General features: G+C 42.3%; 1 protein-coding gene across 1 annotated transcript in view; it reads left to right on the plus strand.

Annotated features, from left to right (window-relative positions):
* zranb3 (zinc finger, RAN-binding domain containing 3) overlaps window positions 1-13948 on the plus strand; it is a 61718-nt gene extending 47770 nt beyond the window's left edge. The window contains exons 19-21 of the mRNA XM_061226460.1: window positions 4670-5003; window positions 9944-10075; window positions 11822-13948. Coding sequence (XP_061082444.1) covers window positions 4670-5003; window positions 9944-10075; window positions 11822-11920 — 565 coding nt within the window. The 3' untranslated portion in view covers window positions 11921-13948. The remainder of the gene's footprint in view (window positions 1-4669; window positions 5004-9943; window positions 10076-11821) is intronic.
* Window positions 13949-15498: the final 1550 nt, after the last annotated feature.

A 15498-nucleotide genomic window follows, 5' to 3' on the forward strand; every position in this document is an offset into this window, starting at 1 on the left:
TGATCTTGCGTCTACTTGCGTCTATTTGATCAAATATTTGAATAAGAGCAGTTAATACACACTCATTTGCATTGTCTTTTGCTGAATTTCCCCCTGAAAATTAGCTTGACATTTGCAAAACTTTTGGATGGAAGCTTAACTAGTCGGGTGACACCAAGCCAGAAGGACCAGTGTTATGGCCGCTGTGTCACACAGTATTGTACACAAGCGGAGTGACCGTTAAATCCCCTCCCTGCAGTACAGTGCCAAGCATGTGGCCCCGGCCCCTGACTCCCTCCTGACTGACGTGGAGCTGTATTGGCCCCCATCTCCTGCTGCTGCCTGTGCTGTCTGCACTGTAGCCGGTATATTGTCCCCTCTTTCAGTCAGAAATCTTGGTTATTGGGCACTTAGATTTGTTGTCACCTTGTCTGGATAATATAAAGGGCATCTGCATTCACCTTAATCAGGCTTGGTTAGTTTCAATACATACCGGCACCCTTTTACAAAAATGCCTGCTAACTCCACTTTGATTGATGTTATTCTTATGAATGCCCCACACAATTTTATTTGGCACTGTACAGCAGCACATTGGATTCGAAATTAAACAATGGATGAGCGGGTATAGTGCAGACTGTCAGCTTTAACTTCAGGGTATTTAAATCTGTATAGGGTGATCCGTGTCCTGTCCCCGAGCCTAAACCTCCCCTGCGATACTTTGCCTCAGTTTATCTCTGATAAAGATGCACCCTTTAGAGAATTTTGAGTCAAGGCTCAGGATAATCTCGGGTGCTGAAAAGAACACAACCTGTGCGTTACCCAGACGTGCCGATTACCCTGCTAACTGGCGTGATTTCAGGCAGCGGAGAAAAGATGCGCTGCGGTAAATGGGAGAAGAGGTTTATATCCTGAACAGCGGGAGGTGTGCAGGCATTATGGAGAACTGTTAAATCACTGTAGACCAGTGACCCCTCCCTTTCCTTCCCTGCCCCAGCAAATCATGTTTGTTGCGGGCTCTGCCACAGATAAAAAGATTATGATAGATCTTCTTAACAGCCATTTTATCTCAGCAGGCTGCTTGTTTGAGATGGCCGGTGTTAATGGATACGGGCAGGATGAGAGAAGAGTTATCCCTGCACGGAATCAATCACTGATGCATGATGCCATCTTGGGTGAAGGCTTGTTTTTCTTTTCACCAGGTTGTTGCAAAACATGTTGCAGCTCTACCAGCTAAATTAATGAATAAATAAATCAATAAATCAGTTTAAAAAGTCAACTGGGGCTGATTGACAAGATTCAGACCCAGCACCATTGTACCTGAACCTCTGGCCCACATTTTAACATGACAGTTGGATCCCTGACTCTAAGCTTTACACCCTGTCTGTCTCAAAGCTTTTCACCCTGTCTGTATCTAACATTTACACCCTGTCTGTATCTAACATTTACACCCTGTCTGTATCTAACATTAACACCCTGTCTGTATCTAACATTTACATCCTGTCTGTCTCTAACATTTACACCCTGTCTGTATCTAACATTGACACCCTGTCTGTCTCTAACATTAACACCCTGTCTGTGTCTAACATTAACACCCTGTCTGTATCTAACATTTACGCCCTGTCTGTCTCTAACATTTACATCCTGTCTGTATCTAACATTTACGCCCTGTCTGTATCTAACATTTACGCCCTGTCTGTCTCTAACATTTACATCCTGTCTGTATCTAACATTTACACCCTGTCTGTGTCTAACATTTACACCCTGTCTGTATCTAACATTTACACCCTGTCTGTATCTAAGATTTACACCCTGTCTCTAATCCGGCTGAACATGCCTTTGGCTGCAATGCTCATTTTTAATGACTAAATAACTGCCTTACATAGGAAACTAAATTGTACTATGCTATTCATTGATCTTTCTAAAGCATATTATACTCATATAGATCATTCATTATAGCTGTATATCCTATCTTTATAGCACTCATCAGCTCTTGGGTTATGTCAAGCAGCAACAGTTTTAATAATTATCTGATTGATACAGCCGTGTATTAATGTTGATGTACAATCCAGTTCTTTCGGTCAAGGTTAATTTCAGACCAGTTGCTCTTTTGGCATTTATGTTGGAGATTTTGGCTCTTCTGTGAACAGCTGTAAAATACATTTTAACACTGTGATTTATTCATGTGCCCCTCTGAAAGCCAGGCTATTAATGACCTACTGGCCACTTTTAATGCCACCGAGAACTCACATTTTCACCTAAAATCCCTTTATCTGTAGTATATGTCTGGGTCCCTGGATTGATTTAGGCATTCAGGACATAATATTCAGGATCTTACTGGTACATAATATACTGTACATGCATGCAGATTTCACAGTGCTAAAACCCCTGTATTTTAGTTCACTGTGTTTTAGTACTCGTGACAAGCTCCAAAGGTCCCGTTGCATTTTGTGTCAACATGTAGGCTGGTATACTTTTGGTGTACTCCTGCCATTGCCCTTGACCAAAACACTGGCCTCAGAACTGGAGTTGGTCCCTGGGTGTCGCACTGTGGCTGCACACTGCTCCTAAGTAGCTAGGGTTCTATGCAGAGGACAAATTACCCCACGGGGTTTGATAAAGTATATCTTGTTATTATCTGTGTGTAAGGTTCTTCATCAGGAAGTCCTTACCTATCTTGCAATATCCTTTTATTTTTTTAAAAGCTGTATTTTTCCTGACATTCAGTGTTCAGTGTGATTCGTCAGACAGAGAACAGCTTCTGTGTTCTTTGCACCACTTTCTTGGAATGGCCTCCAGTTGTTTATTTCATGATGACATTGCAGGATAAAGAGAAATGCATGTTCTCCATTGTTTCTCCTCAGTGAATTATTCTGTACATCTTGACTTACTTTGTGCTGTACTGTATATACAGCGTGTTTGTAATCGGGCCTCCCTTGTAAAGGAGACCTAGGTTCCAGAGGGACTAATAAAATGAATTATTAAAGGTACGATAGGTCATTTCGGACTTCAAACGGTCAAGAGAGGAATAGCAGCAACAAACATGCTCAATCACTGTCTATCCCACTCCTTCTCTGTGACGTTGAAACACCATTGGCTGAGGCAATTAGAACTAATTTTCAACCAATGAGCTTGAATTATTGTACAGCTATACGATATTTTGGTACGGAGTGCCAGCCCATCAACTGCATATTTTGAAGCGTGAATTTAAGGACTATAAACTCAGGCAGAGGGTGAGTCAACATGTCAGTGAGCCTTTTCAATGATAGGAAGGGATTTACAGTGGTGTCGTAACAATGTTTTAACACAAAAATGTGACCTATTGTACCTTTAAATAATATGTACTGCTGTGTGCTGTATGGGCACTTACTGGCAGCGCATTTCTGTGGCGAGTCTGGCCTTATGGAGCAGGCCTACGATGGTTTGAAACTGAGAAGGTATGAAAAGATTTGCAGATCTGGCTAAAAAATAAGCACAGCACTGAAGAACGGAACCATGTGTGTGCATGTGCATACAGTATGTTTTTTTTATTTTTTATGTATTGTTTGGTTAAGCATTCATTTCACTTGGTTTCAGAGGTTTCTGCCGGTCAGTTAAATATAAAACCGAACGATTCTAAGGAGTATAGATATCTCATCAGACTATTTGCTTTTTTAAGTCCGCAGTGTCTAAAGAAAGGGGGCTTTGGAACCTGTGCATATTTATCTCTGAGGATGAAGTCTTAATCCATACACTGAAGGCAAGCGAAGCCTCATTGGCTGATGCACGTTGCCATGGAAACCGAGGTAGGCAATGCCGGTCCAGAAGGTCCAGCTGAATAACAGCAGGGACTTCTGGGAGGGCAGGAGCCCACTGCAGCGAAGCAGGTCATCATCCTCCCACCGGCATGCTATGGCAGACAGACCGGTTTAATCATGTTCTATACTATGACACACAGACCTGCTCTGTGTCAATGCTTGAGTCTTTAAAACTAATTTTTCTTGACTTTCCAAAATTTTCTTTCTTTTTTTTATTCAGTCTTTTGTTTAAGGGTTTAAAGCAGGGTTTTCATTTCAATTTATTTGCCACACCTGATTCTAATAATTAGCTGCTTAACAAGATCTCTAGCTGTTGCGTGAGGTGCAGGTGAACATTGTTACGGTTGGATTAAACGGATGGTCGATCTCTAGGAACAGAACTGGGCAGCCCTGGTCTGACGTAGTGTGCTAAATGAGAGGGACAAGAAAGATGCGTTGTCTGACTGAAGGTACATTCACTAACTCCAGAGTAACACTGGGTAGAGTTTCATATTCTCCTTTTTTCCTTTATCAAGGCTTCAAACAGGTCTCTCTCTCCCTCCCTCCCCTCTCTTTCTCTCCCTTTCTCCCTTCTCTCTCTCCCTCTTATATTTTTGCTGTCTCTTACTCTCTTCCCTCCCCGCTTTTTCTCTCTGCATTGCTCTTTTCCCTCTTTCTCTCTCCATCTCTCACTTCTCCCTCCATCTCTCATGTCTACCTCTCTCTCACTCCCTCTCTCATCTCCTTTCCCTCTCCCTTCTTCTCTCATCCCCTCTCTCTCTCTCACCCTTTCTCACTCCCTCTCTCTCCCTGTCTCTCCCTCCCTCCCTCCCTCCTTCCCTCTCTCTCCCTCCCTCCCTTTCTCTCTTTCCTTCCCTCCCTCCCTCCCTCCCTCCCTCTCTCTCTCTCTCTCTCAGCAGAGAGGAACAGAGCTCTGGCCCCGCTCCGGAGGCCGGGTACCTGCAGGCTGTGGACAGCGAGGGCTCCCCCCTGTGCCTGCAGTGCCAGCGGCCCTGCGGGGAGGGCAGTTCCTGGGACGGGCGTTTCTGCGGCCGGGCGTGTCAGGAGGAGTTCCAGGTGCGCTCCAGCCAGGCGTACATGCGCATGCGCGTGCTGGAGACGGAGCACGGCGTGTGCCAGACCTGCGGCCTCCAGGCCCACCAGCTCTTCCAGTCTGTACGCGACGCCCCGCCCGACTGCAGGAAGGAGATGCTGGAGAACACCTGGCTGTCCCAGCTTCCTCTCAGACAGGTAACGGGAGGGCAACGACACTCTGTTGAGCAGCTAACCCTGCCATTTTATTCCACTGGCTTTGGGTTGGATTCAGTCCAACACCCTGCGACGGTTTAACGCTTTCAGTCCCCAGAGTGCCATATGGCACTCTCTGTCTTATACCTTTTCAACCAATCAAAGTGACTGCCATACTATTGTTTTGAGCCCCTATTAAAAGCATATAGATTTTCTCAATTTTCTCAACCGAAGCCAAAACCCCTTGGGATTTGAGTGGAGCCACCTCCTGTTGGGCTTGGGACTGAAGGGGTTAAGGGCATATGCAATTTTGGCACAGTAGCTTGGCAAGGTCTACTTTACTGTCTTTATTCAGCTACAGCGAACAGAAGTCAGAAGTTTTTGCCAATAAAAATCATCAAATGATTGACAGTCCTTGATACATTGTCCTTGGTTTTGGCTGTCGCAAAGTAAGATATCAAACTGTGGGAAAACAGACTGTTGCTACTTCAAGATGACTTTCTACCATCCTGGTAGAATTTATTTTCTTTAATTAAGGAGTTGATTTGTTTGTTTTTGCTTAATTGGTTTCATTTGATTACAATTAAAATCACCAGGAGAAGGTCAAATCGGCTTGTGGTCATTACAAATACACTCTCATGCTTATAGCGTGCTTAAAGAGTTGCTTGTTTTGTTGCTTTTATAGTTCTATAAATAGTAGAAGGAATTTGCTTCCAGGGATATATTTTGTTCTTGACAGCTCTGTATTATATATGACCGAAAGCATACATCATTCAATTATATGTTTTTCCTGTTGGCATGTAATTTTAAACTGTTTTTACTCTTCGTGTAGCTGATTTTACACACTGAGGTTTCTGTTTCTTTCCTATAATGTTGTCTCGGTTGGGAAAATAACTGCATCTTGAGGGTGTGCTATGGTTACAGTATTATTGAAAGTATGGTTAAATAAAATATGAGTATTCCAGTCCTTGCCGATCCAAGGTCAATGATTTATGGATTTCTTTGCTAATGTGGTATGGAAATGAGTTGAGCAACTTGTAAGGAAAGTTTATTAGAGTCCTATGTGACACAACAAGGCATGAAATCACACTTGTAGCACCAGAAGCAACAAAACTATAAAAAAGAACAAGCCAACTGTTTCACCTGGCACAAGCTACTTTAGAAAAATGTCTGTTCTTTACAGTAAAGGCACCAGTATACTCAAAAAAACAACTGAACTTCTCAAACGAAACAATGCATTTTGAACAAGAGATATGCAGAAAAATACAGTATGCCGTGTTTTGAGTTTGTACAATGTAGTGTGTGCAGGCTCCCTTTGCGAACTGTTCGCTAATGGTTCACAGGTTTGCAGACCTCCCCCTGTCCGCAATTGGTCGATTGGTCGACATGGTTGGTTGCAGCTTACTTTTCCTGTTCATTTTGCCACGGATGCTGTCCTGTGGTAGCATTGTTGTGGTCGTGACTGGAATATTTTGAACTTGGGTTGCTGAACTTGGGGTGCAATGATATCGTCATCTTTATGATCGATCACACAGAGATTTTAAAGACAACGAAATGTGCTCAAAAATGTATTGATAATGGAGTTTGGCAATGTTCACCGGTGGTTCTTTTTTTGAAAAGTTTGTATGTAATTTTGAGTATACTGCCTACGTAAGAATAGTACAAGTACGCAATTTTTGACCACTGAAATCAAACACTAAAATGCATTTATTTACATTTTTATGATATACAGCCTGCTACCTTATGTTAACATGTTTTTAAACATCCTTCTTTGACTATATTTGAGTAATTGTATTAAAAGAGGATTGTGTGAATACTCTTGGCTCCAGTTCAGGCACCATAATTGTCAGCCCACATATCCTCCTGGTTTTTTGGAATTTTTTTGGACTTAAAGGCCAATGTGTTGTGTTTGATTGAATACAAAACAACTCCAGTCCGGTTTCATTGAATTGCATATGCCCTTAAACTGGTGAAGTGTGCCTGATTGAATCTATCCCTTTGCATCACACCATAAAGAGTGAAATCAAGCAATACTTTATTATTGCGTTTAGGGAAATTCATGTGGTTTGTTTTACGAAACACAATCGCTATACCCAGTACAAAATATGAAATCCACATGAACACAGCGATGCTAATTCCCCTGTATGAAACTGTATGGCTGAGTTCCAGTGCCTCCCTGTGTGGTGTTTGCATTGTAGCTCCCCTCCTTTCCACCACCACTCCTCCACTGGACTTTATTACACACTGTAGTGTTGCATGTAGTGGGGGAGGGCCATGGTAACATTGCCAAAGAGCGGATCTTATTGCACATTGCATTTTAGGAGCGCTCACGACCACTGTAACTTGGCTTGTGCCACTTATCTTCCTCAGAATCTTTCTCATTTTCTCGCCTTGTTTTCACATATGACACACATGTGGCAAGAGGTCATGATGCCTTGCAGTGTACTTTCAGAAAAGGACTCCTTTAAAATCTAATTACATTCAGGGAACGGTTGCCTTCAAAAGTAAATGCAATGCATTTTCTTGAATTTTGTCATTGTGCGGTTTCCAATATTTCTGTTCTATTATTTTCTTTCTTGTACATATGAGAATTCAGATGTAGGCCATAATGACACAATAATGTCACAGACAAATGTTCATCTTACTTTGACAAACTCGACTGGACTTACAAAAAGTTAGACCCAGAGCACAGCCGAAGGTCGTTGCATGAACCAAAATGCAAAAGGAAAATGTACTTCAACAAAGGGATTAATACACATTTCACACTTAGCACAAAAGGTGCAGTTGGCTTTTCCAAATCATTCACAATTTCCTTCATGCATCTTGATGGAGGATGTATTTCAACCCTTCAGTTCCAGAGTATAATTTCTCCCTGCATAGTTCCCTCAAACCCAAGAGAAGGAGGCGTCTGTGTTGCTGACAAATAACGAGGGGGGGGGAGGTGGAGAAGAGGGGGGGGGGGGGGCAGAGAAATGGCAACACCTACTCCCTTCCTGGAGATCTGCAGCTTTGTGCGAGCGCAAGATAAACGATTTGAAGCTGCGTGGGACGCTCTTCCCCTGGAAGCTGCCAACAATGCAGAGACGCTGGCTCCTCTGGGTGGCCAGGAGAGGGGGCGGGCGGCGGGAGGGAGGGAGGGGGGCAGAGAGAGATACCTCGGTCCTCCAGACGCTCAGAGGAAACAGAAACCAGGGCCCCGAGGATCCGCATCGATTTTAATGTTGCCCGGGCCCCGGCGGGCCGCCCATTTGATATTGTTAGCCACTCTTCTGCAGAGACCTCCGATGCAACCTCTCGCAAATCAATGGCTGTACGGGGAGTGACAGGGCCTTCCCTGGGAAACGGCCGGCACACGGCACAATAAATACCACAATAAGGCGCGGAGCCCTGGGTGAGTTCAGCCCACCGTACGCCCGGCCGTCTCCAACGGGCAGCCGGGCAGGTTTCTGGAAATATCGACGTGGAGGGCGGATCAGTCCGGAAGGAAAAGCGCTGTACCGCCCGCCCCCCGCTCTCTCAGTGGCACAGGGCTAATTAAGGCGGGGGGGCTATGCGCCCGCAGTGGCCATTGATTTCTGTTGCCGAACCCCCCCCCCCGAGGTGTCTCGTGCTAAAAAGGCCAGAAAGCCCAAACTGCTCAAAGGGAAATGGTGGTGTTTTGGTCCTTTTGAGCGGCTCTGGGCCTATCCTACCCCGGCCCATTTCCCCGTGCGCTGTTATTCTCTCAGACGGACGAAGGCGATCTGAGCTCGCGCCGGACGAGGGGCCGCAAAGCGGAGCGTGTCGGTTTCCCCACTTCACACCGACTACGCTAGCGCTCTGTGAATGCTAATGGCAGCCGCGGCTCCTGCCTTCCGCTGCTGTCGACGGCGGGCAGAAGCACGTCGTCACGCTGAACCGGGTCAGCTGAGGAAACCCTCCGGTGAAACGAGACGGTTATGGACCGAGACGTGGAGTATGCACCGTATTCTGTTCTCCATGTGTGTGGCTGCACACATTAACAGATGGCAAAAACCCCAAAGAAAGTCTCCATTCTTTTATTTATTCTGAAGGTCCTTTTTGTCCCTGTGAAACTTAAAGTACATTAAAGCCTGAATCACTATAATGTCGCATAAATGCTATGCAGATTGTACATGGCACGGTTAGCTAGAAATTATGTATTAAATATGCAGATATTAATGATGATAAGGCCCTTCAGCCCACATTGATCCTGGGGGGATTGTCTCCTGCTTAGTCTAATCAACTGCAAGTCGATTATTAATAATCGTTTATTATTATTATTATCATGTTGCAAACATAGTCATCGAAATAAAGCACTTGTTTTGTTATTAGCAGGAATGGACAAATTAGCATGCTAACATAATGTAAAACTCTGGTGTCCTGGTCTAACCACTGCACTACAGATGAAATCACTGTTTTATATGGTATTTTTAGTACTATATTAAAAAAGTAGTTTTAATATCGCACAAAGAATATCATTGGCTATGTGTCTGTCAGGCAATTTAAGCAACATGCAGTGATGAAAGCCTATGTTCCAGCATAAAACTATGTTTTATAACTTAAGAAAATATCTTGCATGGAGAATATAAGTATTGTTTACGAAGTGTTTATGAATGTTTAATAATGTTTTGCAGATTTTAACAACCAACAATTGCTGTTAAACAACAACCAACAAAAGCCCTTACAAGCAGAGCGTCCCCGGCTGTACACGCAAAGATAAAAATCAAAGCTGTTTCCATTAGCCGTGTCTTCCACAGAAACCAGCAAATTATTTATAATGTCTGCACTGACCAGACCTAGAAGTTATGTGAATTAGTTAATCAATTACAAATGGCTGAGACTATAATTGTGAACAAAGTGCAGTTATTTTTGTTATTTTTCCTGCCTGCCATTGATTAAATAGCACTATGAATTGAAAGAGCCTGTTGTTTTCTGTGTCCCAGCTCAATGAGATGATTCGTAGCCCTGCGGAGGGCCAGTTTTGGCAGGTAGACCACATCCGGCCGGTCTACAGTGGGGGAGGCCAGTGTTCCCTGGAAAACCTGCAGACTCTGTGCACAGTCTGTCATCGAGAGGTGGGGAACCCGTATCTACACACAACTACACTCCTTGTGTGGCCTTAGCTTTACTCTGTTCTGCCCATCACAACACCACCATTTGTGTCACAGAAAGACTGCTTCGAGTTCTTTAGACAGTTAGACTGCTGTAACACTTTCTTCTTGGGTCTTAAAAAAACAAAATGGCTGAACGGCTTAATAAATCATCTATGAATGATTTATAAAGCGATGTCTCAGAATTAGGACAATGACACTGAAAAGCAGGTCACTTTGCAGGATGCATGACACTGCACAGTACAGCAATACGGCAATATGTGGCTAAAAAGAGTAGTTTCATGAAGAAAAGTACAGCATAAGTTATCTCTCCGGTATCAGGGTGGGCAGTCAGACGGTTTGTTTTTATACCGAAGCATAAGTGGTGGAGACTCAGGGATGTGCTCTCAGACTCTCAGAGCCTTGAAGGGCTGAATGTCCAGGTTGTCCTGTGAGGCAGGAATAGGTGAAAGTATTTAAAGAGGATTTTCAACACTAATTAGCTATTGTGACACTGCTGCATGCCACACTTTTAATACACAATATATTCACTGCCATTGTAACAGGGGTTAAGGCGACTAGCTTCATATTGTGTTCATGAAGAAATTATATATGGTAAATAAAGCATTCATGGGAAACATGTTAAAGTGTGACCAAAAAATATTTTACTTGTTTTAACACCCCAAATAGATCAACCTGAATACCATTTCTTTTAATATCTTTTCATTTGTAATCAGTCGACCAGAACTTTTGCTGAAGCAAAGCTATTTTATGCTCCAAAGATGAATTACTTATGAAATGAAAAGTCCTTTTTTGTGTATGCAGCAAACTATTGTAAAGAACAGTTTAACACAGAAAATTATTATTATTATTATTACAATTATTATTATTACTATTATCATCATCTAATGATTCCATGAAGGGGAGTCTCAAGCCTTCAAAGACCTGAAATAACCTTTAGTTTGGAACTGAAATATTCTTAAAATTCAAAAATCCAAAACGAGATGGCATTGAGTGCGTGAGCAGACCATGCGTGGGCTGTAGCCTCTTTTGAAGGAGATGTACGATGGTTTAAGAACATGTGACATTTCATCATCGCAAATTGATTATCTTGAGGGAGTGCAGTGGGAGTCACAGAACTCTTAAGCAGTAAGAGCATCCACCTACACTCTCTCAGTCTTAGAAATACAATAATTCAATACATCTCAATACACTAAATACTACATACACCATCACAGTCCACAAATAGTTTAAACCAACTCTATCTACAAAATGCTGTAATGCAATATACAATATCATAATCCACAAAATACTGTAATGCAATATACACTATCATAATACACAAAATAGAATATATACTTTATCAATCCACAAAATGCAAATATATATTATGCACCATTACAATCCACAAAAGGCACTAATGTAATGTACACTCATCACAATCCATGAGGAATACAATAATATAAAACATCTCAATTCTAAAAATACAATAATACAATATAACAATACAATCCAAAATACAGTATAAACCATATTAATCCACAAAATACAGTAATGCAATATATACTCTGCATCTGTAGTCATGGAATTAAATATATATAATATGCACCATCACAATACACAAGATGCAGTACAGTATAAACTATTTTAATTCACAAAATACAATAACACAGCCCAGTATCTCAGCCCAGATATTACAGCAGGACAACAGCACTCTTGTCTGCTTTACAGAGGACCACCCAACAAGCCAAGGAGAGGAGCCAAATGAAGAAAGGACTGGCTGCCTTCAAGGTGGCGTCGGACATCACCCGGTTCTTTATCAAGAAGTGAGGATTCCCAGCAATGGGGCGCCCCCGCACCCTGCGATTCCCCCGAATCTGTCACTGTCACGCCTCCATTCTCCGCTCGCCAACATGACAACGTCTCCACGCTCCCCTCCACCACCGCCTCCAACACACCACCACCAGGGCTCTCGCGTCTCATTTACGCTCACGGTCCAGGAGCGGAGGAGCTTTGGCAGGGGCCTGCCTCTCCTTTCCAAGGTCACCGTACAGTAAACTAGAGGCAGCAGTGCTGGATGGAGCAGCATAAAGCCCCTAATCCACAGCCATCCTCCGCACAATCACATCTTCCGCTTCGAAGTGATTTACGACCGAGCGGAGGGGTCTAGGAGGGACAGTGAAAAATGGGAGATCCTTTTCACGTCTTTAGGAAATGCAAACAAGAGGTCTTTTAACTGATGACTGGGACACGACGGAGGCGAACGCGCGCCACGCTTGACACGGAGGCGCCGACTGCCTGCCGACGGCACCGCTTACACCTTCAAACGCAAACACTTCTCATTAGCCAATGCGCAATCTATCAGTTTCCAGCTACCGCCACCTTTCAGCGGAGGAAATGTTTGTGTGTTGGAGGATTAAAGGCTCGTAAGATGGCACCCTCTCCACCACCGGGTTTTCTGTCGCGACTTTCAAGCTCGCACACCGATCTCAACACATCCATCTACGCTTGACGTGTGTTTCTCGCAAGTAAACTCGAGATGGGGGGGAGAAGAGCCGAAAGTTACTATGGAAACGGACTGTGCTGAGTGATAAGCTGTGCTGAGAATATTAAATTGTTTCGCAGCTCACTTTCTGTTTATAGAAATGCTACAGGACAGGCTGGCTAACAGCACCCAGTCAAACTGTGAACAGCTCTCCTGCAGTGTGCTTCACTGCGCTCGCCCATGTTCCAAATTGTTTTTCTTTTAAAATGTCTGGAGCTGAACAGAATTATATTAATAAACATTTGAAGTTTAAAAAAAAAAAAAAAAAAAAACATGTTTTCCCTACTTCTGATTCCAATTAACTGGCGCTTAATTAGAACAGTGATAGGTGTGAAAATTGGGATTTGATTAAAACATTGCACTTGCCGTGTTTGCGGATTGCTGTGTAATCCTGTGTGCATCCAAGTCATTTCAAGGACTCTTTGTCCAAGTAAGTAACCTGCATTGGCTCAGACCACCTCTCTTGAAGCATCTCCAATGCGGAGAGACTCTAGGCGAATTTCCCAGAAACTTTGAAGAGCTTCATTATTTTTGCTGAGACAACAAACAACCAAATAGGCCTTGGACAGACTCAAGCAGAATACCCTGTCCCCATGGTTCAAAAGGAAACAACAAACACTTTGTGTTGAAACCTGCCTGCCTTGTTTGCCGGGAAATCACATTCTGCAGAGAATAAAGGGAATAATTGTTCTTTGCTTTTATTTTTTTTGCCGTTGAGTGTTTGCCTGGCAGTTCTCGGTTCAGATGTTCAGATAAAAAGTGTATAAATTATATTGATTATAGATTTAAATAATAGTGGATGACGCTCTAACCTTGCATTAGCGGCACATTCTCACTTGCTGTTTAATTCCTCCTGCCTTTCTCTTTCATGCTTTCTGTGTCTCCTTGTTTATTCTGTACTGTCTTATGCCTTCATCTTTTTCTATAATTGACAGTACCATTGCAGCTCAACTATGGTACTGCATCTCCGTTGAATAACATTATATACTTTTTATGATTGTAGATTTTTGTACTTGTTCAGTTAATGGGATGTTGTCACATATGGTCCTTGCAGCCGGCTAATGTTTGAATAAAAACCTTAGCCACTTACACCTTCAAAATCAAATCCATTTTATTTGTATAGCGCTTTTTAATGAGAACTTCCTGAAAGGCACTTAAGGAACTGAAGGAAAATTGGGCACATTCAAAATGGAAACCATTTTTAAGATTGTTGCCACAAGATATCTCGTGTGACTTATGAATAGTAGCATATACTGCAAAAGCTTTCAGACCCTTGATCAATTTTCACATTATACATTTTTGTTGTAATGAATTACATGTACCAAATTTTAATTTTATTATTTGTGTTATTTTATTGAAATTCACTGAAACTCAATTATTTTAAGGTGACAGCTATACCATACTTATCCATACTTTACCATTGGAATCTAACTGAACCATTAAAGTAACTCACATTTTCTGGATGTAAACCCCAATTTGTTTACATATACATTTTCAGGCCAGCAATCATGTTGAAGGACCTACAGAACTCGGTGACTGAAAGTGGGTTTCAAGTGCAAAATAAGGGCTCTGTATGAACCTGCTCTGTGTGGGAGTGTGGCAAGAGAGAAGCCATGTCTCCCAAAGAACCATCGGAAAGCACGAGAGTGACCCCGCTAAGATGTGGGAAGAGGTTTTTTGTGGTCAGATTTGACCATGATGGAGTGCTATGTGTAGGGCAAGCCTAACACTACCCATGCCTGAATAATTGTAGGGATGGTTACAGCATTATTAAAATCTGTATTTTATTTTATTAATACCTCTTTTGCAAATAACAAATAATATTAGAAAATGATTTGATTTTGGCCAGTCTTTTAACTGTTAATAGTTATGCTTCTAGTTTTGTTCTGGCTGTAATATGTGGAAAAATTATTTTTTTAACGCAGTCTGTAAGAGTCCTCCCCAGTATTTTGTTCCAATCACGCACCTGAACTTGTTCATTAGAACAGTTTGAGGTCGAAATAATTTGTAAAATCAGCTGGTTTAGGCAATGAGTAGAAGAAGCACATGGCAGGACTTTTACTTTCTGACCCATGGACTTTACACCTCTGGTTGTAACTATTGGTATTATTAATAATAATGATAATAATGTTTTTCTCCTGACATATGTTTCATTATAATTTGACAATGAATAACACTGGAGAACCATAAGTTAAACAAAGAAATGGGATTATAATAAGATAATTTGCGTCTTTGGTGTGCCTCATGCTGTTTTCAGCCTCACAGCATGAAGATAGATGTTTTTTAGGCCTTACTGTTTGGCTGAGAAGCGTACCTCTGTTCCTCTAGGACTCCGGCTTTTCATAATTCAGCTAATGATTAAGTCATTATTGCCTCAATATAAAGCTGTACTTTTACAAACATTCAGTGGAATACAATATCCTCGCAGTTTATTTTTCATTAGACTAGAAGGTTCTAAATATATAGCAGTGATGTATTTAATAATGAGACCAGAGACCTGTGCTTGTTAAGGAAGGAAACGCTGTGTACACTGTAGTCCTCCAGAGGAACTGCTATAGTGTAATAATGTCAGATCTTCTATCTATCCTGTCTGCCCAGTGCAGAGTTTAGCCCTTGGAAGGAGGAAGCAATAATATTAATAAAGAGAGTTTTTTATATGGCACCTTTTTAGTATATGGAGACATCTTAAGGTGCTTTGGAGACAACACAAAATGAAGAATGAAGATGCCATTGAGGTGGGTAGGCAGTTGGTCCTGGTCCTCTTTGATTGCAGGCTTATGACATGAGTGCAGTGAGTTTTAAGGGACAGCTAGACTACATATATTTTTTTTTATCCTTTTTTGACTCATCCACGCTTTATCCA

The sequence above is a fragment of the Conger conger genome, chromosome 17 (assembly GCF_963514075.1).
Source record: "Conger conger chromosome 17, fConCon1.1, whole genome shotgun sequence".
Classification (NCBI taxonomy): Eukaryota; Metazoa; Chordata; class Actinopteri; order Anguilliformes; family Congridae; genus Conger; species Conger conger.